This window comes from Stomoxys calcitrans, chromosome 1 (genome assembly GCF_963082655.1).
Source record: "Stomoxys calcitrans chromosome 1, idStoCalc2.1, whole genome shotgun sequence".
Lineage (NCBI taxonomy): Eukaryota > Metazoa > Arthropoda > Insecta > Diptera > Muscidae > Stomoxys > Stomoxys calcitrans.
The window spans coordinates 132,474,168-132,497,339 of record NC_081552.1 but is presented as its reverse complement, the minus strand read 5'-3'; the positions used below and the strand labels follow the sequence as shown (position 1 = coordinate 132,497,339).

Here is a 23,172-nt window from a genome sequence, read left to right as displayed (position 1 = left end):
GTTAATTACATGTAAACATATACATGGGAATGTATACTTTTCAACTCTATAAAATAATTCATAAGTTTTCCCATAGAGGTCGCTTGTGTTATTAGCGTACTTGCATATTGCGTCTGCGCTGTTTACTTTTTCCACTTGTGTTCCAAGCTTTTTTGAACATAGTGTGAGGTGTCTATACTTTTCTTTATCTATGCCAGGCATGGACACATTTTTGGCTGTGTTCGTGAGTACAATTGTTTTGCTCTACACGCGAAATAAAATTACAATGACAAAATGGTTCGAAAATAGTTATTTTTTTACAATTAATTTCAAATGAGTTTTTTTTTTTGGGTTGAACTTGTGGCTTTAATGATGAGAGCCTTTCTATTGATAGATACTTATTGAGCAAATGTTTCATTACAATTTGAACATGACTGTGTTTGCTTCCAAATTAAGCATCTCCAAAAGATGTCTGGTAAGGAACAAATTGAGTTTTCATTCATTCGTCGTTATTTGTGTTTATGTTGCCTGATCAGTAATTAATAATGTACGTAGTTTGTTTCTATTTCAACGTGTATAAAGAGAGCTAGTATCCACCAAACGAGAATAAGCTGCTAAGTGCAAATGCTCAAAAGAGTTCCTTTGCCCATGCCTGGTCTAGGCCAGCGAGGGCCAAATCGGTACCCTGTGGTTTTTCTCTCAGCAGAGAAGTTTTTTTTTGTTACGAGCGAGCTCTTTTTCCACAAGCAGAAATTAAAACAAACCACGAACATTCGGTGAATAATATTGCAGGTTAGGCAATTTGCAATTTTATTTCGCATGTAGACAAAACAATTGTACTCACGTCATTGTCTATAACAGGCATTGGCACTGCTTTTTGACTATTTGTGCGTGAGTACAATTGGTCATTCAGAGTTTGAAATAATTCTCTAACTGTAGTAGATGCAATGTAAGCAAGACCATTGGTCGTGAGTGAGAGTGCAAAATTACTCTCTGTCTGCTAAATGTTTATTGGCGATCGTTCGACAAATGCTCCTTTCGCAAGCCGGCAATCAAAACAACTCTTTCTCTCTCTCTCTCTCTGATCTGTCAGTGCAGAACATGGGGAAATGTTGGAGCGTAGCAAATTTCTCTTGCAGCTTTCCAATTGCAAAAGCTGCTTTATGGCTACACGGATGGTACAGTTTATTCATCGAAATGAAGCACCATTACCTTCTTTGAACTGCGACATGCGTTAATCTTTTGCAACGTAAGTACTGTTACAAAAAATAACAAGTAAAAAGGCGTTAAGTTCGGCCGGGCCGAACTTTGGATACCCTCCACCATGGATCTCATTTGTCGAGTTCTTTTTTCGGCATCTCTTCTTAGGCAAAACAAGTATGTTGATGGTCATGAGAGAATCCGTCGTACAAAATTTCAGGCAAATCGGATAATAATTGCGACCTCTAGAGGCTCAAGAAGTCAAGATCCCAGATTTGTTTATATGGCAGCTATATCAGGTTATGAACCGAATTCAGCCAAATCGGATAGGTATTGCGCCATCTAGAAACTCAAGAAGTCAAGTCCCCATATCTGTTTATATGGCAGCTATATCAGGTTATGAACCGATTTGAACCATACTTGGCACAGTTGTTGGATATCATAATAAAATACCTCGTGCAAAAATTCATTCAAATCGGATAAGAATTGCGCACTCTAGAGGCTCGAGAAGTCAAGACCCAAGATCGGTTTATATGGCAGCTATATAAAAACATGGACCGATATGGCCCATTTACAATACCAACCAACCTACACTAATAAAAAGTATTTGTGCAAAATTTCAAGCGGCTAGCTTTACTCCTTCGGAAGTTAGCGTGCTTTCGACAGACAGACGGACGGATATGGCTAAATCGACATAAAATGTCGCGACGATCAAGAATATATATACTTTATGGGGTCTCAGACGAATATTTCGAGTAGTTACAAACAGAATGACGAAATTAGTATACCCCCCATCCTATGGTGGAGGGTAAAAAAAGAAATATAAAGGTTGCCCAAAAAGTAATTGCGGATTTTTTAAAAGAAAGGAAATGCATTTTTAATAAAACATAGAATGAACTTTAATAAAATATACTTTTTTTACACTTGTTTTTCTAAAGCAAGCTAAAAGTAACAGCTGATATCTGACAGAAGAAAGCATGCAATTACAGAGTCACAAGCTGTGAAAAATTTGTCAACGCCGACTATATGAAAAATCCGCAATTACTTTTTGGGCAACCCAATAGAATCATTCTAGTGAAAGCATTCGTCAAGTTAGGTTTCATTATGGAGCAAAAAAAAAAACTTTTTCGCCTTAGTGCGAAACTATTTTATATGGATTTAAAAGAGAAAAAAAGTTTCTATAAAACAATTTTTAAATATCGAAAAAAAGTGTTTTATATGAAGACTTTATTAAAAAAAAAATTATAACTTTCATTATATTAAAACTCTACACAATTTTGTCGGAAATAGACAAATGAAATTGGAGCTGTATGGATTGTTTAAATATACCGTATGTATTGTAATAATCGTCTGGAAAAAATGTTTTACACAATTTTATTTGGTTGTGAACAAAAATAAAATGTTGTAATCTAACAACAGGTCGAAAAATAGTTTTATGATTTCAAGAGGAGAATGTCCAGGATTAGATGCAATGGTTTTGCTTTACCCACCACCACTCAATAGAATAGAATCGAAAAAAATAGTAAAAAATCTACCGTTTATGAATGATTAAAGATAGCTCACTGAATTTTTAGTGGTTAGAGGTAAGATGTTAGCGAGATCATGTGCAAAATTTCATGGCCCTAGGTGGTCGTTAAGCCCCCTTAAGTTGGTTGATTAGGCTTGGTTTTTGGTCCGATTTTAAAAACTTTGCTGGATAGTGCACAAAATTCCCTACATAAAAGTCCGCTTTAGGTCTACAGAAGTTTAGTTGCTTGACTATGGAAAGCCAAAGGAAAAAGTCAAAGCTAAAGAAAAAAATCCATTCATGTTGCTTTGATAGTGTGTAGATGCTTAAACTGAGTGCTTAGGAAGTCAAGTAAAGTTATTTTGATTTTTTTGGTTGCTTTTGCTGTTACGTTGCTTGTTTCTTTTTCGTAGTCCTAGCTAAAAGCATGCCATTCTCTACAAGTTTATTATTAGCATTTATTTTTGAGGTGGCACGCTGCTGTTCTCTGGCACACACATATGTTTCACATAATTTTTCTACGTCGCTTTCTCGCGCGTAGTGAGATTGCAAAATTACTCTCTGTCTGCTAAATGCTTATTGGTTATCGTTCGACAAATGCTCAATCAGCTTAGAAATATATATTTTTAAAGCTTAGAAATATATATTTTCATAACAATTTGTTCTACATATTTTGTAAGAAACCAACATTTAAATCATCTACTATTGATTAAGTTTTAAACATGAAAGACTGAACTTTTATAAAAAAACACGGTTTACATAGTAAACCAAAAAAGAGAGAAGTATATACAATTTTTTAATAAGAAAATTTTTGTTAAGTTTAAAAGGTTTACATTCTAGTGCATTTTATCAAACAATAAAAAAAATATAAGATACAATGTTACACAGTGGATTTTGGCATTGGTTGCTTTGAAGTTTTATTTCGCGTGTGGAGCAAAACAATTGTACTCACGGACACAGCCAAAAATATATGTCCATGCCCGGCCTACACAAAGTAAAGTATAGACACCTCACACTATGTTCAAAAGTTCAAAAAAGCTTGTAACAGAAGTGGAATAAGTAAACAGCGCAGACGCAATATGCGAGTACGCTAATAACACAAGCGACCTCTATGGGAAAACTTATTAGTTATTTTATAGAGTTGAAAAGTATACATTCCCATGTATATGTTTACATGTAATTAACATTTTTACAGAAAGCTTAATATCTAACATTCAATGTTTGTAACTGAAAAGAGCGACATAGAGTACACAACAGAAAGGCTAGACAACTACATTCTCTCTCAAAAAAAGACAGGAATTTGAAAAAACCAACAGCTCGATTTTCGAATAAGGACATGTTTTGGAAAGCACACATCGTCACCTTTCCAACGATGTATGGTAGTACCTTGTAGAATTCTTAGATGTCCTCCAGGAGCATTGGCCATTATCCTGTCCAGATTTTTTTTCGAGAATTTTTTTAAAAAAGACAGGAATTTGGAAAAACCAACTGCTCGATTTTCGAATAAGGGCATGTTTTGGAAAGCACACATTGTCACCTTTCCAACGATGTATTGTAGTACCTTGTAGAATTCTTAGATGTCCTCCAGGAGCATTGGCCATTATCCTGTCCCGATTTTTTTTTCCAGAATTTTTTTAAAAAGACAGGAATTTGAAAAAACCATCTGCTCGATTTTCGAATAAGGACATGTTTTGGAAAGCACACATCGTCACCTTTCCAACGATGTATGGTAGTACCTTGTAGAATTCTTAGATGTCCTCCAGGAGCATTGGCCATTATCCTGTCCAGATTTTTTTTCGAGAATTTTTTTAAAAAAGACAGGAATTTGAAAAAACCAACTGCTCGATTTTCGAATAAGAACATGTTTTGGAAAGCACACATCGTCACCTTTCCAACGATGTATGGTAGTACCTTGTAGAATTCTTAGATGTCCTCCAGGAGCATTGGCCATTATCCTGTCCCGATTTTTTTTTCCAGAATTTTTTTAAAAAGACAGGAATTTGAAAAAACCATCTGCTCGATTTTCGAATAAGGACATGTTTTGGAAAGCACACATCGTCACCTTTCCAACGATGTATGGTAGTACCTTGTAGAATTCTTAGATGTCCTCCAGGAGCATTGGCCATTATCCTGTCCAGATTTTTTTTCCAGAATTTTTTTAAAAAAGACAGGAATTTGAAAAAACCAACTGCTCGATTTTCGAATAAGAACATGTTTTGGAAAGCACACATCGTCACCTTTCCAACGATGTATGGTAGTACCTTGTAGAATTCTTAGATGTCCTCCAGGAGCATTGGCCATTATCCTGTCCCGATTTTTTTTCCAGAATTTTTTTCCAGAATTTTTTTTAAAAAAGACAGGAATTTGAAAAAACCAACTGCTCGATTTTCGAATAAAGACATGTTTTGGAAAGCACACATCGTCACCTTTCCAACGATGTATGGTAGTACCTTGTAGAATTCTTAGATGTCCTCCAGGAGCATTGGCCATTATCCTGTCCCGATTTTTTTTCCAGAATTTTTTTAAAAAAGGCAGGAATTTGAAAAAACCAACTGCTCGATTTTCGAATAAGGACATGTTTTAGAAAGCACACATCGTCACCTTTCCAACGATGTATGGTAGTACCTTGTAGAATTCTTAGATGTCCTCCAGGAGCATTGGTCATTATCCTGTCCAGATTTTTTTTCGAGAATTTTTTTAAAAAAGACAGGAATTTGAAAACCCAACTGCTCGATTTTCGAATAAGGACATGTTTTAGAAAGCACACATCGTCACCTTTCCAACGATGTATGGTAGTACCTTGTAGAATTCTTAGATGTCCTCCAGGAGCATTGGTCATTATCCTGTCCAGATTTTTTTTCGAGAATTTTTTTAAAAAAGACAAGAATTTGAAAAAACCAACTGCTCGATTTTCGAATAAGGACATGTTTTAGAAAGCACACATCGTCACCTTTCCAACGATGTATGGTAGTACCTTGTAGAATTTTTAGATGTCCTCCAGGAGCATTGGTCATTATCCTGTCCAGATTTTTTTTCGAGAATTTTTTTAAAAAAGACAGGAATTTGAAGAAACCAACTGCTCGATTTTCGAATAAGAACATGTTTTGGAAAGCACACATCGTGACCTTTCCAACGATGTGTGGTAGTACCTTGTAGAATTCTTAGATGTCCTCCAGGAGCATTGGCCATTATCCTGTCCAGATTTTTTTTCGAGAATTTTTTTAAAAAAGGCAGGAATTTGAAAAAACCTACTGCTCGATTTTCGAATAAGGGTATGTTTTGGAAAGCACACATCGCCACCTTTCCAACGATGTATGGTAGTACCTTGTAGAATTCTTAGATGTCCTCCAGGAGCGTTGGCCATAATCCTGTCCAGATTTTTTTTCGAGAAATTCTTAAAAAAAGAAAGGAATTTGAGAAAACCAACTGCTCGATTTTCGAATAAGGACATGTTTTGGAAAGCACACATCGTGACTTTTCCAACGATGTATGGTAGTACCTTGTAGAATTCTTAGATGTCCTCCAGGACCATTGGTCATAATCCTGCCCAGAATTTTTTTTTATAAATTTTTCATTTTTCTCAGTACTACGGTAATAGTTATTTTTAATTTGGTATTTTTGATTCAAAGCATTGATATTTTACTCCAAATTTTGTTATGGTTTTATTTTTTTTTTACAAATATTTGCAAAAATTGATAAAAAGTAAGAAATTTAATTAATTTCTCTTGTTTTTTGGTTCTGTTAAGTATTTACAGAGCTCTGCTAACCCCTCAATGGATCTCTGTTAATACTTCTGTTACTCTTTCTCGCACTCTGTTAACAAAGCGGTTTGTGTCTCTGCTAGTTAAATTCGGAATTTATCTTCACACACATAGGGATGCACAGTTCGTCCCCAGCCCATCGAGAGATGAGGGCATCGGGATGACGGCAGACGTGAGAAAGCGTTCCGGTGCACGACGAAGGAGACAGAGGAGTATGTACCGGCAGCGTAATCGGGCGAAAGTGCAGGATGCGGGAAGGGATAGAACTGACATTCCAAGCACTTCTACGGAAGTTGGAAAAAGAATCAGATCTCCCGAAGAGCATAACATTGCTAAAATGCTGCAGAAGAAAAAGAGCTCCCCGCTTTCAAGTACTCTGGGAAAACCAAGCCAGCCATCCCGCAATGGAGACTCCAGACAGTGTCCTGCGGAGGTTGGCAAAGTCGGAACAGGAACGAAGGAAGCCCGCACGGCCCCTGAGTCTTCATGGAGGACTGCGACTTCCAATAGAAAGGGGCACAGGGCACGCCACTCCTATGGGTGACCACCATAAATGACCTATTACGGATGCTGACTGAGGAAGGATTTGAAACCGTCTGCTACGCCAACGATGTTATAATACTTCTAAGGGGTAAGGATCCGAACGAGCTATGCAGAATGGCCGAAAAGGTCTTGCATATGGCATATAACTGGGCTGGGTGGGCCAATTTAAAGCATAAGACGATTTCGATATCTGACAAGGTCATATACTTTGGTGTGATCTTGGACAGTAAACTGAATTGGAAGTGTCACATCCAGGAGCGTACTAAGAAGGCTCACAGATCTTGGGCACTATGTAGACGGGGTGTAGGCTCGAAATGGGCCCTGAATCCGTGGATAGTCCACTGGCTCTACAGGAGCGTGATTAGACCAACACTTACTTACGCCTCAGTAGTTTGGTGGACTGCCATGAAGAAAAAGTGAAACATTAGGTCGACTGCGAGGCACTGCTGCCATCGTCACAGTCTTGAATTGACGGAACCCTAGAATTACCATCTGGAAGATCATGTTACACGGATGGATGAAAGCTAGAGGACAGAGTGGGCCTGTGGGTCTACATTGAGGACCCAGGGGCTGTGATCTGCTTTAGACTGCCTGACCATGATACGGTCCTGCAGGCGGAGATCGGGGCAATCAGTGAATGCGTGAAGTGGTGTGGTGCTGACGCGAGGACGTCGAGTGTGAACATCTTTACCGACAGTAAAATTGTCATAAGGGCAATAACAACCAGGACGGTACGGTCACGAACAGTCTTGCAGTGTAAGAAGCACTCAGTAACCCTTTCTCTGAGGATGGCAAAATCCGCATCGTTTGGGTGCCGGGCCATAACGGAGTAAGGGAAAATGAAAGGGCAGACGATTTGACGGTGATGGCCAGAGGACTGCCGTCAATAAGCATGGTTAACCCGAAGCCTTTCGCGTCGACGCAGTCCGAGTTAAGAGAGCGGGCAACGAATGCGCATGCAACATTGTGGAACAGCGAAACGGTCGGTAGGGCGACGAAAATCCTATGGGGGGATCCAGATCGTGAGAATACGAGACTATTACTAAAAGGAAGCAAGAAGGAGGTCAGTATAGCTATTGGTATCATGACGGGACACATAGGACCACGAGCTCACCTATGTAAAATCGGTGCGGCAAGTGATAACAGTGTAGGGCATGCGGGGAAGATGATGGGACGTTGGAGCATTTTCTTTGTCATTGCCCGGCTTTCGCGTCTAACAGATACCGGCACTTAGGTGGCGACACAATACCAGACATGAACCAACTTAGGGGAGTGGTACTGAAAGCAACAAAGGATTTTGTAAGTAGCACGGAATTCTTAACTTAAAATTTTCTTTTTAGAGGTTACTTTATTGTTCTTAGAGCGCACAACAAGCCGATTACTGGCTTAGGTGTAAGTCCATAGTGGCATGGGGCGGATTAATATCTGCACCCTATTTTCAACCTAACTTAACCTAATTAAAAGTGAATGAAGAGGAGTGTTGAACTACAATTAACATTCAGTTAACATTGCGCACGCACTAATCTATATATAAACATTTAACAGTAACGTCATCGTTGTTTTCTTGTTCTTGCAACTGTTAAATGTCATTGTTGTGTCATGTCATTTCTCTATTTTCTATAAAGCTTGTGTAAAGAAGAATCAAAAAAACTGTCGGCCATTATTATTTCCTATAAAAGGCTTCGGGTTAGCCAAGTTTATTGACGGCAGTCCTCTGGCCTTCACTGCCAAATTATGTGCTTTTTTATTCCCCCTTACTTCACTATGCCCCACTCCAAGACTGTTCGCGACCTTACCGACCCTGATGGCTAAAGATGTTCACACTTGATGTGAGTGAAGATAAATTACGAATTTAACTAGTGGAGACACAAAACACTAACTTAACAGCCCTCTGTTACTGACATTAGCCCCGTCACCACACATACTGGAACATTGAGATCCGATCCGTGTGGTGTGATAGTGGGAGCATTTCACTACGGAGTGGTATCAAGCGGAGAGTCTCGGTGAGAGGCCGGACGGCACCGGCTCTTGCATAAATACTGAGTGCTTATGGTGCTCGATATGACAAGGCGAGTTATTGGCGTCTTTAAATAACCAATGGCCACCCTGTTTCAGGTCGGTCCTTTGGACCGCAAAGAGCTTACTCATCTGCAGGAGCATGGCGAGAATCGCCACCTCCGCAAATGTGCTTACAACAACAACAACACTGGCATTAGCAGAACACTGTTAAGCAATTTTGCACGCAATTAATTAATTCCTAAAAAAATTATTTGTTCATGAAAAGTTAATTTCAAACAACACAAAAATAACAAAAATAAGATCCAGAAAATAATAATATCTGTAATGTGTACTAACAACATATAGAAGATTGTAAAACTGAATGGTTCACTATGCTAAAATGGAAAATAGTAAGTTGATGAGACCTCAAACTACAGCTTAGGAAGCCTAGTTTGTGTCGTTTGAGGTCGATCTCATCGACTTACTATTTTCTGTTTTCGCACAGTGGTTCACGCAAAATTGATTTTTTAGTATTTTGGTTAATTTTTTCAAGTTTTTGCCATCCACAGGTTGCTGATAGTGGGATGGTCCACACGGAGTAGCTGAAACTGCAGCCGCGAACAATCATCGGTATCGAGTGGAGAGTCTCAGTGAGAGGCCGGGCGGCACAGGCTCTTGCTTAAATACTGAGTGCTCTTGCTTAAATACTGAGTGCTCTTGCTTAAATACTGAGTGCTCGCCTTTTCATGCTCGATATGACAAGGCGAGTTGCTGACGACTTTAAATAGCCAAAGGTCATAATGTTCCCGCGGCGATCGATCGTATGCACCAGAACGAGCTAGTTCACCTATCAGAGCTTGACGAGGATAGCCACCTCCACATACAAATGTTACTACAACAACAACTGATTACTAGCGTTTAGACAATCCCATGGCAGCCGGTTGTACGCACCGGATTGACCCGATGGAATCTTCATCGGCAAGGGCTGCCGCCTCAGTGTACGTGTTCGTCTTTTTTCGTCATGGGAGAGGCACATCCCGGAGTGCCTTCTCCGTACGCTTCTGGTCCGTGCCGGGATTGAAAAGAACCCCGGACCCTATTCGGTGTTCTTTTCAATCCCGGCACGGATTCTGTTCGGTTTGCCAGAACCGCCTTCATCATCGGTCGGTGTCGGTGAGGTGTAACCGGTGCATGGAGTGGGTACATTTTCGTTCTTGCTCTGGCCTAACTTCGCTACGGGAGTATAGTCATACTGGCTATGTCGCAAGGTGCTGTGCGAACATAGCCAGCAGTGGGTCACAAGCGTCGCCGTCGTCGCCTTCAGCGTCCTCGTTGTTGTTGTTGTTGTAGCAGTTTATTGTGTACTATCTTTCGTCTGCTTGATTCTGTTGAGTGTCAAGACCCAGGAACTCCACGACTAGGATGGGGTGCGTCCACAGGGATCTGGGTCTGAGTCGAGTGGGTCTGGCCGGGCAGTTAACCAGGTGACGTGTATCGTGCGGTCCCTGGTTACAATCGGGACATACATCTTGCACGTCAGCATCAATCCTAGCTCTGTGGGAATTGAGGCGGCTGCATCTGCCGGAACGTAATTGAGCCAGAACCACTCTGGTTTGCCGGGGGAGGTCGATTTCTTCGGGTGCAATGGGTGGTGGTCGTTCTCCAAGGACTACATTCACCCGGTAGCCAATTAACGCGTCTGCTACCGTGTCTGCATGAATGTTGTTCAGACCCGCTTGATATGCCGCTTGATCTAGAGGTTCTCTCTTGTAGCGCTGGACCTCACGCTCTAGATCGTGTAGATCTACCTTAAGGCTTCTGGGCGGTGGGTATCTATCCACAAGATGATGATTTGGATGATTTCTGCGATAACAGCCCAAAAGGTATTGCTTAGCCAGCATGTAGTTATGTATCACCCCACCTTGGGGAACTCCCTGTTTCACTCTACGGTGTTTTGACTTCTTATCCCTCAATTCCACAAATAACTGGCGGCCACTCAGATTATTCGCGACCCAACGTTTCAGGCCTGGCTGGAGGGACGTGTTGGCGATGTCCTCAAATAATTTGGCATGGCTGACCGTGTCGAATGCCTTCGATAGGTCCAGTGCCACGAGGACCGTCCTATCACATGGCCTGGGTTGATTGAAGCCACGGCATATGTGTGTGGTGATGGCATGCAAAGCTGTTGTTGTGCTGTGCAGTCTCCGAAATCCGTGTTGATGCTCGGCGAATGGAAATTCTCCTACGAGGCTCGGGAGGAGTAATGCCTCAAGCGTCTTAGCCACTGGTGAGAGAAGGGAGATCGGTCTATACGACTCCCCCAAACTCGGGTCTTTACCAGGCTTCAGTAGCGGGATCACTCTGCCCATTTTCCAGACATCGGGAACTATAAGAGTGTTCAATGACAGGTTAAGGACAGTGGTAAGATACTCAACTCCAGGTAAATCCAGATTCTTCAGCATCAATGTAGAGATTCCGTGGGGGCCCAACGCCTTGGAAGATTTGGCGCCACGGATGACATTCGTAACTTCGCCCACGGTAAATTGTGATGGCTGTTCATCGGCTCGGAGACCACGAATACGGCGAATGGCTCTCCTCCTTGCCCTGTCTCTCTCGGGATGCACAATAAATTGACGGTTGAACAACCTGGCGCATCTCTTCGGATCAGTCACGGTTATCTCGCCAAAAGTGACTGAGGTCCTGTCGTCCCGTCTACCGGGGTTCGAGAGAGACTTAACAGTGGCCCACAGTTTGCCTGCACCGGTGCCTAAGTTACATTGCTCCAAGTGTTCCAGCCACAAATTCCGCTTATGTTCGTTGACTACCCTGTTTATTTCCAGATTCAGCTCGCTGATTCTGGGGTTAGCGGGGTCCATAGCACGAATCCCATCACGCTCGTCTGCGAGTACCACTGCTTGCGCCGGGAAATTGGGTCGCACTTGCGGTATTCGACCGGCTGGTATAAAGCGAGCGGCTGCTGCGTTGATGATGTCTCGGAATTTCCTCTCGGCCACAAGCACATCAGAGGGGGGTGGCAGTTCATTGAAGCGGCGATTGGTATACTCTCTGAAGCCGGTCCAATTGGCCTTCTTGTAATTGATGAACGTCCGGCGCTCAGAGGTTATGAAGTCGGGTGGTCGGTCGATGGTGAGGATTATGGGGAGATGGTCTGACCCCAAAGAGATGACGGCTTGCCAGGATACGTCACTCAGGAGATCAGGGGATGTAATTGAGATGTCTGGCGAGCTGCTGCACCTCCTCGTAATCCTAGTGGGGGCATCCTCATTCACCGTGCAAAACGTGGAGCTATCTATCTGCTCTGCCAAAGCTATGCCACGCTGGTCGTTACCTAGGGGAGAATGCCATGACGAGTGATGTGCATTAAAATCCCCCAGAACCAGACGACCATGGCCAGATAGCAACCCACTTATGTCGGGGCTGTAGGCCTGGCCATTAATCGGGACACAGCTACCAACCGGCGGTATATACACGTTGTATATCTCTATCTCGGCAGTACCAGACCTGACTGCTACCCCCATACATTCCATGTATGGGTCACTAGCGTCAAGCGCAGGCGAGATAGGTCTATACTGCACGGAATGGTGTATAACGAAGGCCAATCCCCCACCTCCATTCCTTGAGCGATCCTTACGTAGCACATTGTAGCCGTGACAACTGTGCAAGCTGCAGGTGTTAGTCAGCTTTGTCTCCTGGATCGCTGCGACCGATATGCTCTTCCGACTCATAAAATCTACAATCTCATCAATCTTGCCTCGCAGTCCATTGCAGTTTAACTGCAAGAACGATACACTTCCCGGCACTGGCCTGGCAATAGTAGGGCTAGGGTGCTGTCATTGCATAAATTGCCGTACGGGAGAGGACGGGGGGGTCACATAGTCCGACGACGAGGACGCCGAAGGCGACGACGGCGACGCTTGTGACCCACTGCTGGCTATGTTCGCACAGCACCTAGCGACATAGCCAGTATGACTATACTCCCGTAGCGAAGTTAGGCCAGATCAAGAACGGAAGTGTACCCACTCCAAGCACCGGTTACACCTCACCGACACTGACCGATGATGAAGGCGGTTCTGGCAAACGGAACAGAACCAGGGTCCGGGGTTCTTTTCAATCCCGGCACGGACCAGAAGCGTACGGAGAAGGCACTCCGGGATGTGCCTCTCCCATGACGAAAAAAGACGAACACGTACACTGAGGCGGCAGCCCTTGCCGATGAAGATTCCATCGGGTCAATCCGGTGCGTACAACCGGCTGCCATGGGCGTCCTCGTCGTCGGACTATGTGACCCCCCGAACTCTCCCGTACGGCAATTTATGCAACGACAGCACCCTACCCCTACTATTGCCAGGCCAGTGCCGGGAAGTGTATCGTTCTTGCAGTCAAACTGCAACGGACTGCGTGGCAAGATTGATGAGATCGTAAATTTTATGAGTCGGATGAGCATATCGGTCGCAGCGATCCAGGAGACAAAGCTGACTAACACCTGCAACTTGCACAGTTGTCACGGCTACAATGTGCTACGTAAGGAACGCTCAAGGAATGGAGGTGGGGGATTGGCCTTCATTATACACCATTCCGTGCAGTATAGACCTATCTAGCCTGCGCTTGACGCTAGTGACCCATACATGGAATGTATGGGGGTAGCAGTCAGGTCTGGTACTGCCGAGATAGAGATATACAACGTGTATATACCGCCGGTTGGTAGCTGTGTCCCGATTAATGGCCAGGCCTACAGCCCCGACATAAGTGGGTTGCTATCTGGCCATGGTCGTCTGGTTCTGGGGGATTTTAATGCACATCACACGTCATGGCATTCTCCCCTAGGTAACGACCAGCGTGGCTAAGCTTTGGCAGAGCAGATAGATAGTTCCACGTTTTGCACGGTGAATGAGGATGCCCCCACTAGGATTACGAGGAGGTGCAGCAGCTCGCCAGACATCTCAATTGCATCCCCTAATCTCCTGAGTGACGTATCCTGGCAAGCCGTCATCTCTTTGGGGTCAGACCACCTCCCCATAATTCTCACCATCGACCGACCACCCGACTTCATAACCTCTGAGCGCCGGTAGTTCATCAATTATAAGAAGGCCGAATGGACTGGCTTCAGAGAGTATACCAATCGCCGCTTCAGTGAACTGCCACCTCCCTCTGATTTGCTTATGGCCGAGAGGAAATTCCGAGACATCATCAACGCAGCAGCCGCTCGCTTTATACCAGCCGGTCGAATACCACAAGTGCGACCCAATTTCCCGGCGCAAGCAGTGGTACTCGCAGACGAGCGTGATGGGATTCGTGCTATGGACCCCGCTAACCCCAGAATCAGCGAGCTGAATCTGGAAATAAACAGGGTAGTCAACGAACATAAACGGAATTTGTGGCTGGAACACTTGGAGCAATGTAACTTAGGCACTAGTCGAACTAGTCGAACCCCGGTAGACGGGATGACAAGACCTCAGTCACTTTTGGCGAAATAACCGTGACTGATCCGAAGAAATGCGCCAGGTTGTTCAACCGTCAATTTATTGTCCATACCGAGAGAGACAAGGCAACGAGGAGAGCCATTCGCCGTATTCGAGGTCTCCGAGCCGATGAACAGCCATCACAATTTACCGTGGGCGAAGTTACGAATGACATCCGTGACGCCAAATCTTCCAAGGCGTTGGGCCCCGACGGAATCTATACATTGATGCTGAAGAATCTGGATTCACCTGAAGTTGAGTACCTTACCACTGTCCTCAACCTGTCATTGAACACTCTTATAGTTCCCGATGTCTGAAAAATGGGCAGAGTGATCCCGCTACTGAAGCCTGGAAAAGACCCGAGTGTGGGGGAGTCGTGCAGACCGATCTCCCTTCTCTCACCAGTGGCAAAGACGCTTGAGGCATTACTCCTCCCGAGCCTCGTAGGAGAATTTCCATTCGCCGAGCATCAACAAGGATTTCGGAGACTGCATAGTACAACGACAGCTTTGCAAGCTGCAAGTGCGACCCAATTTCCCGGCGCAAGCAGTGGTACTCGCAGACGAGCGTGATGGGATTCGTGCTATGGACCCCGCTAACCCCAGAATCAGCGAGCTGAATCTGGAAATAAACAGGGTAGTCAACGAACATAAGCGGAATTTGTGGCTGGAACACTTGGAGCAATGTAACTTAGGCACCGGTGCAGGCAAATTGTGGGCCACTGTTAAGTCTCTCTCGAACCCCGGTAGACGGGACGACAGGACCTCAGTCACTTTTGGCGAGTTAACCGTGACTGATCCGAAGAGATGCGCCAGGTTGTTCAACCGTCAATTTATCGTGCATCCCGAGAGAGACAGGGCAAGGAGGAGAGCCATTCGCCGTATTCGTGGTCTCCGAGCCGATGAACAGCCATCACAATTTACCGTGATCCCGCTACTGAAGCCTGGTAAAGACCCGAGCTTGGGGGAGTCGTACAGACCGATCTCCCTTCTCTCACCAGTGGCTAAGACGCTTGAGGCATTACTCCTCCCGAGCCTCGTAGGAGAATTTCCATTCGCCGAGCATCAACACGGATTTCGGAGACTGCACAGCACAACAACAGCTTTGCATGCCATCACCACACACATTTGCCGTGGCTTCAATCAACCCAGGCCATGTGATAGGACGGTCCTCGTGGCATTGGACCTATCGAAGGCATTCGACACGGTCAGCCATGCCAAATTATTTGAGGACATCGCCAACACGTCCCTCCAGCCAGGCCTTAAACGTTGGGTCGCGAATTATCTGTGTGGCCGCCAGTCATTTGTGGAATTTAGGGATAAGAAGTCAAAACACCGTAGAGTGAAACAGGGAGTTCCCCAAGGCGGGGTGATATCTCCGGCTCTGTTTAACCTCTACCTTTCCTCCATCCCACCTCCTCCAGACGGCATAGAGATCGTATCATATGCGGACGACTGTACGATCTTGGCATCAGGCCCCCCACCCATTGATGACATCTGCGATAGGCTGAACGTCTACCTCAACGAGCTTGCCTCATATTTCGCTGCAAGAAATCTGAAGATATCCGCCACCAAATCTTCAGCCACACTGTTCACTACAAATACGCGTGAGGTGAATTCTGAGCTGACTGTGATGGTCGATGGAGAATTGATTCCGACCATCAAGTGTCCCAAAATACTTGGCGTCACATTTGACAGCTCCTACACCTTCTCCCCACATGCCACAGCAATCTGCAATAAAGTCAAAAGTAGAAACAAGGTCCTCAAGTCACTCGCCGGCAGCACTTGGGGTGCAGACAAAGAAACCTTGTTGACCACGTACAAAGCAATTGGCCGGTCTGTGGTAAGTTATGCAGCGCCAGTGTGGTCACGTCAGCTTTGTGACACGCAGTGGAATAATATTCAGATCTGTCAGAATGCCGCCCTCCGAACTGCGACGGGCTGCCTCCTTAGTTCTCATGTGGACCACCTCCACCAGGAGACAAAGATCCTACCAGTGCGAAGACATAACTACATGCTGTCTAAGCAATACCTTTTGGGCTGTTATCGCAGAAATCATCCAAATCATCATCTTGTGGATAGATACCCACCGCCCAGAAGCCTTAAGGTAGATCTACATGATCTAGAGCGTGAGGTCCAGCGCTACAAGAGAGAACCTCTAGATCAAGCGGCATATCAAGCGGGTCTGAACAACATTCATGCAGACACGGTAGCAGACGCGTTAACTGGCTACCGGATGAATGTAGTCCTTGGAGTACGACCGCCACCCATTGCACCCGAAGAAATCGACCTCCCCCGGCAAACCAGAGTGATTCTGGCTCAATTACGTTCCGGCAGATGCAGCCGCCTCAATTCCCACAGAGCTAGGATTGATGCCGACGTGCAAGATGTATGTCCCGACTGTAACCAGGGACCGCACGATACACGTCACCTGTTTAACTGCCCGGCCAGACCCACTCGACTCAGACCCAGATCCCTGTGGACGCACCCCATCTTAGTCGCGGAGTTCCTGGGTCTTGACACTCAACAGAATCAAGCAGACGAAAGATAGTACACAATAAACTGCTACAACAACAACAACAACCGTGGGCGAAGTTACGAATGTCATCCGTGGCGCCAAATCTTCCAAGGCGTTGGGCCCCGACGGAATCTCTACATTGATGCTGAAGAATCTGGATTTACCTGGAGTTGAGTACCTTACCACTGTCCTTAACCTGTCATTGAACACTCTTATAGTTCCCGATGTCTGGAAAATGGGCAGAGTGATCCCGCTACTGAAGCCTGGTAAAGACCCGAGTTTGGGGGAGTCGTACAGACCGATCTCCCTTCTCTCACCAGTGGCTAAGACGCTTGAGGCATTACTCCTCCCGAGCCTCGTAGGAGAATTTCCATTCGCCGAGCATCAACACGGATTTCGGAGACTGCACAGCACAACAACAGCTTTGCATGCCATCACCACACACATTTGCCGTGGCTTCAATCAACCCAGGCCATGTGATAGGACGGTCCTCGTGGCATTGGACCTATCGAAGGCATTCGACACGGTCAGCCATGCCAAATTATTTGAGGACATCGCCAACACGTCCCTCCAGCCAGGCCTTAAACGTTGGGTCGCGAACTATCTGTGTGGCCGCCAGTCATTTGTGGAATTTAGGGATAAGAAGTCAAAACACCGTAGAGTGAAACAGGGAGTTCCCCAAGGCGGGGTGATATCTCCGGCTCTGTTTAACCTCTACCTTTCCTCCATCCCACCTCCTCCAGACGGCATAGAGATCGTATCATATGCGGACGACTGTACGATCTTGGCATCAGGCCCCCCACCCATTGATGACATCTGCGATAGGTTGAACGTCTACCTCAACGAGCTTGCCTCATATTTCGCTGCAAGAAATCTGAAGATATCCGCCACCAAATCTTCAGCCACACTGTTCACTACAAATACGCGTGAGGTGAATTCTGAGCTGACTGTGATGGTCGATGGAGAATTGATTCCGACCATCAAGTGTCCCAAAATACTTGGCGTCACATTTGACAGCTCCTACACTTTCTCCCCACATGCCACAGCAATCTGCAATAAAGTCAAAAGTAGAAACAAGGTCCTCAAGTCACTCGCTGGCAGCACTTGGGGTGCAGACAAAGAAACCTTGTTGACCACGTACAAAGCAATTGGCCGGTCTGTGGTAAGTTATGCAGCGCCAGTGTGGTCACGTCAGCTTTGTGACACGCAGTGGAATAATATTCAGATCTGTCAGAATGCCGCCCTCCGAACTGCGACGGGCTGCCTCCTTAGTTCTCATGTGGACCACCTCCACCAGGAGACAAAGATCCTACCAGTGCGAAGACATAACTACATGCTGTCTAAGCAATACCTTTTGGGCTGTTATCGCAGAAATCATCCAAATCATCATCTTGTGGATAGATACCCACCGCCCAGAAGCCTTAAGGTAGATCTACATGATCTAGAGCGTGAGGTCCAGCGCTACAAGAGAGAACCTCTAGATCAAGCGGCATATCAAGCGGGTCTGAACAACATTCATGCAGACACGGTAGCAGACGCGTTAACTGGCTACCGGGTGAATGTAGTCCTTGGAGTACGACCGCCACCCATTGCACCCGAAGAAATCGACCTCCCCCGGCAAACCAGAGTGATTCTGGCTCAATTACGTTCCGGCAGATGCAGCCGCCTCAATTCCCACAGAGCTAGGATTGATGCCGACGTGCAAGATGTATGTCCCGACTGTAACCAAGGACCGCACGATACACGTCACCTGTTTAACTGCCCGGCCAGACCCACTCGACTCAGACCCAGATCCCTGTGGACGCACCCCATCTTAGTCGCGGAGTTCCTGGGTCTTGACACTCAACAGAATCAAGCAGACGAAAGATAGTACACAATAAACTGCTACAACAACAACAACAACAACAGCTTTGCATGCCATTACCACACACATTTGCCGTGGCTTCAATCAGCCGAGGCCATGAGATAGGACGGTCCTCGTGGCGCAGGACCTATCGAAGGCATTCGACACGGTCAACCATGCCAAATTATTTGAGGACATCGCCAACACGTCCCTCCAGCCAGGCCTGAAACGATGGGTCGCGAATTATCTGTATGGTCGCCAGTCATTTGTGGAGTTTAGGGAAGTCGAAACACCGTAGAGTGAAACAGGGAGTTCCCCAAGGTAGGGTGATATCTCCGGCACTGTTTAACCTCTACCTATCCTCCATTCCACCCCTTCCAGACGGCATAGAGATCGTATCATATGCGGACGATTGTACGATCATGGCATCAGGCCCCCCACCCATTGATGACATCTGCGATAGGTTGAACGTCTACCTTAACGAGCTTGCCTCATATTTCGCTGCAAGAAATCTGAAGATATCCGCCACCAAATCTTCAGCCACACTGTTCACTACAAATACGGGTGAGGTGAATACTGAGCTGACTGTGATGGTCGATGGAGAAATGATTCCGACCATCAAGTGTCCCAAAATACTTGGCGTCACATTTGACAGCTCTTACACATTCTCCTCACATGCCACAGCAATCTGCAATAAAGTCAAAAGTAGAAACAAGGTCCTCAAGTCACTCGCTGGCAGCTCTTGGGGTGCAGACAAAGAAACCTTGTTGACCACGTACAAAGCAATTGGCCGGTCTGTGGTAAGTTATGCAGCGCCAGTGTGGTCTCGTTAACTTTGTGGCACGCAGTAGAATAATATTCAGATCTGTCAGAATGCCGCCCTCCGAACTGCGACGGGCTGTCTCCTCAGTTCTCATGTGGACCACCTCCATCAGGAGACAAAGATCCTACCAGTGCGAAGACATAACTACATGCTGTCTAAGCAATACCTTTTGGGCTGTTATCGCAGAAACCATCCAAATCATCATCTTGTGGATAGATACCCACCGCCCAGAAGCCTTAAGGTAGATCTACACGATCTAGAGCGTGAGGTTCAGCGCTACAAGAGAGAACCTCTAGATCAAGCGGCATATCAAGCTAGTCTGAACAACATTCATACAGACACGGTAGCAGACGCTGTAATTGGCTACCGGGTGAATGTAGTCCCTGGAGAACGACCGAAGAAATCGACCTCCCCCGGCAAACCAGAATAGTTCTGGCTCAATTACGTTCCGTCAGATGCAGCCGCCTCAATTCCCACAGAGCTAGGATTGATGCCGACGTGCAAGATGTATGTCCCGTTTGTAACCAGGACCGCACGATACACGTCACCATCTTAGTCGCGGAGTTCCTGGGTTTTGACACTCAACAGAATCAAGCAGACGAAAGATAGAACACAATAAACTGCTACAACAACAACAACAACAACAACTAGCGTTTAGGTTAAGTTCTGGGTTTTGCTGCTCTGGACCTACAGCAGAATATCATAGCGAACATTTTTGTATATCATAGCGATACCATTGATCATCATAGCGAACCGATTTGAAGGGAGTTATTAACGCTCTTTTTAAAAACAGGGACCAAAAAGATATCTTTAGAGAGTCGCTTGAGGGTTAAAATGTTTCACAAGAATTGCTTGCTGTCTTTTCAGTAAAATATTGCCGAATACACTATACGAGTTCAACTTAAATTAAATTTTATGAGTAATCGTACGGTAAAAATTAAGAAAGAGATCTTGAAATTTCCCCTTCTTGTTTGGTTACTTTTCCATGTAAACTTTCAAAACGTCGATACATGTCACAGCATAACACGAAACCATTCATTGGTGGCTATTTTTGCCGAACTCGTGAGCACTGCACCCATAAGAGTTGTATTTCAAGACTACTGAAGAGCGAGGCACTGAAGATAGAGTAAAAAAAAACAAGTTGCTTTTAAGTAGATAATCTTGAAAAATAAACATCATTCAGTACTTGGGAGTATTTTTATCTCGAATTCATAGCCGCTACAGTGAGTTATGAGAAATTACACGCTGTATATGAAAGCGTCTGTCATTTTCAAAATATAAACTGATGACACATATCGTTTGCAAACTGTTTGCTTTCTCATATAAAAAAGGTTGGGGTGTGTGTTTGTTTTACCCATGATTTTGTCAAATCAACCACGTTGCCTTCGTACTATGAAAGCTATATATGAAGCAAAATGCACCCGAATACATGCATTGTACAACGTGCACTCACTGAAATTCAAATCAATCTTTCTTTTTGCGAAAGGCGTTATTTTATCCATTCACTCATCTCGTTACTTGGTGTCGTGTTTATCATTTTGAGTCAGTCCTCAATTGCCTCATACAATGTTGTATTATTTAACGAAGAGTTCAGATCTTAAAATACGCTCCATTCCGGTCCAAGGAACCAATCGCCGAGCTTATTGGGTATTTAATGCCGCCAAAAGAGCCGGTGCCGCCTAACTTCTTACTGAGTTGATTGTCCGCCACTGCAATCGCAGCTACTGCGTACACGAAGCATCCAACAACTCCCAGCTGATCTTCTCATTATGACGATGAACATCACACAAACCGAAGCTCACAGTTCAAATCGTGTGGTGCTCATAGCCATCTCACGCCGGGACCAAAACCTAGTACCTTTAAATTGACATTGATTTTAATCATGCTCTTGATTCAGATCACACTCGAATTTTTTTTTCTCCGCAATGAAATTAATTTTCAATATCTAATGTTTTAAAATTAATTAATTTTCTTTCAAAATGACATAAATTATAGCACAACATATTAACTCTCTCACCTGGCTTGATTGGCAATTTGCTTTTATTCCTTTTAGAATATCTTGAGTTTGGGTAGTCACAGATATGGATAAACATTTTTTCGGAGGCATTAGACTGGACGAATATTCTTCGTTTGGATTTGATGGGCATTTCCTTTCTATCGATAAATCGCTTGAATCAATTTTCACCCCATTCCTGTTGTTGTTATAATTATTTTCGTCTTCTTCTAAGCGCACAACGTTTTGCTTTTCGACAGCTGATTTTGTTGACCCCAGTTTCCAATCATTTGCTATTTGTAGCTGCGAACTTTTTGTATTATTTCCCATATCTTGATTGGTGTTTTTGATGATTTGATCTTTATACTTTTCTCGTTGTTTCTTACTATTCAACCTAAAAAGGAAAAAAGATTTTAATTTGAAGATGTCTCATATTAAACTTATTTCCCTTGAATTTAGAATAATAAGATATAGTGGATTAGAATCAACCCGAGTACAAATATTTATAAAGTTGGATACATTTTGTCTGTCAACCCGAGTAACACAGATATAATTTTGATTATTTTTAATTAAAACAAAAGAAACAAGATTTGAACCAATTTGATCTAATTTGATAAAATTTGATACAACATATTAAGGAAAGAAGATATATATTGACGAATGAATTGTATTCATAAGCCTTAAAATAAGAAAAATATAAATAAAAATAGCAGGAAGTGTTGCAAAGCGGAAACAACGTTATAGCAAATCTTGCAGTGGGATCGGGATAGAGTTAACTAATTATTATAAACGTCTGTTCACCTTACTCAGAAAGGTCACTTGACCAAGCTTGGGAAAATAGGTCTATGGCATCGATATTTTTATATCTAGTACAAGATAGAATTACAGATGGGACCAGATCTAGTTTTATTTGACACTATTGACGAGATCAAAACAAAATTCATTAATTATTGATTCATGAAATAATGATTATCTCATAAACTATTGCCACACATTTCATTAATATCGTTCGTATTATATATTATTTATATGTTTGGATATTTTGGCCTATAACAGCCAAACCATTGAGATTTTTGATCCATTATTCACAAAAATTATAGCCAAGACAAAGGTTTAGAACTCTCTAGTACGTCGCAAAAGCATTGGAACACTCCTTCAGGCAGTTTTGACCTTGTGAAAGTACAAATTTTTCGTGAAAATATTGATAAATTACCATTTTCAGTTATTCATAGCGCAAATCATAAAAATGTTCTTTTTCTTATTTTTATTCCATTTTTTATTTTATTCCTTATTTTTATTCATCTGTTGTTTTCAGGTCATTGGACCCGTTTTCGTTAGTTTATTGTAAACGATTACACCATCAAATACACTTAAAACTAAATACACATTTTAAGATATCTGGCGCAAATGTAAGTTTTAGAAATACTTGTTTCGTGTATAAACTGTGCAGTGCTCATAAAAACAATTGTTTTTATTTAAGATATAAAACATATGCACACACTATTGGATTCTGATAATACAGAGAATT

At 43.9% G+C, this 23,172-nt stretch overlaps 1 protein-coding gene across 3 annotated transcripts in view; it reads right to left on the bottom strand.

The window, feature by feature from the left end:
- Nucleotides 1–23,172, bottom strand: part of LOC106094538 (uncharacterized) — a 153,981-nt gene that overhangs the window by 124,952 nt on the left and 5,857 nt on the right. For all 3 annotated transcript variants that reach the window (XR_009398766.1, XM_059370884.1, XM_059370885.1), the window contains exon 2: nt 21,669–22,038. Coding sequence is in view for 2 of the 3 variants with exons in the window: in XM_059370884.1 (XP_059226867.1) it covers nt 21,669–22,038 (370 nt within the window). In the remaining variant the exon portion in view is untranslated. The remainder of the gene's footprint in view (nt 1–21,668; nt 22,039–23,172) is intronic.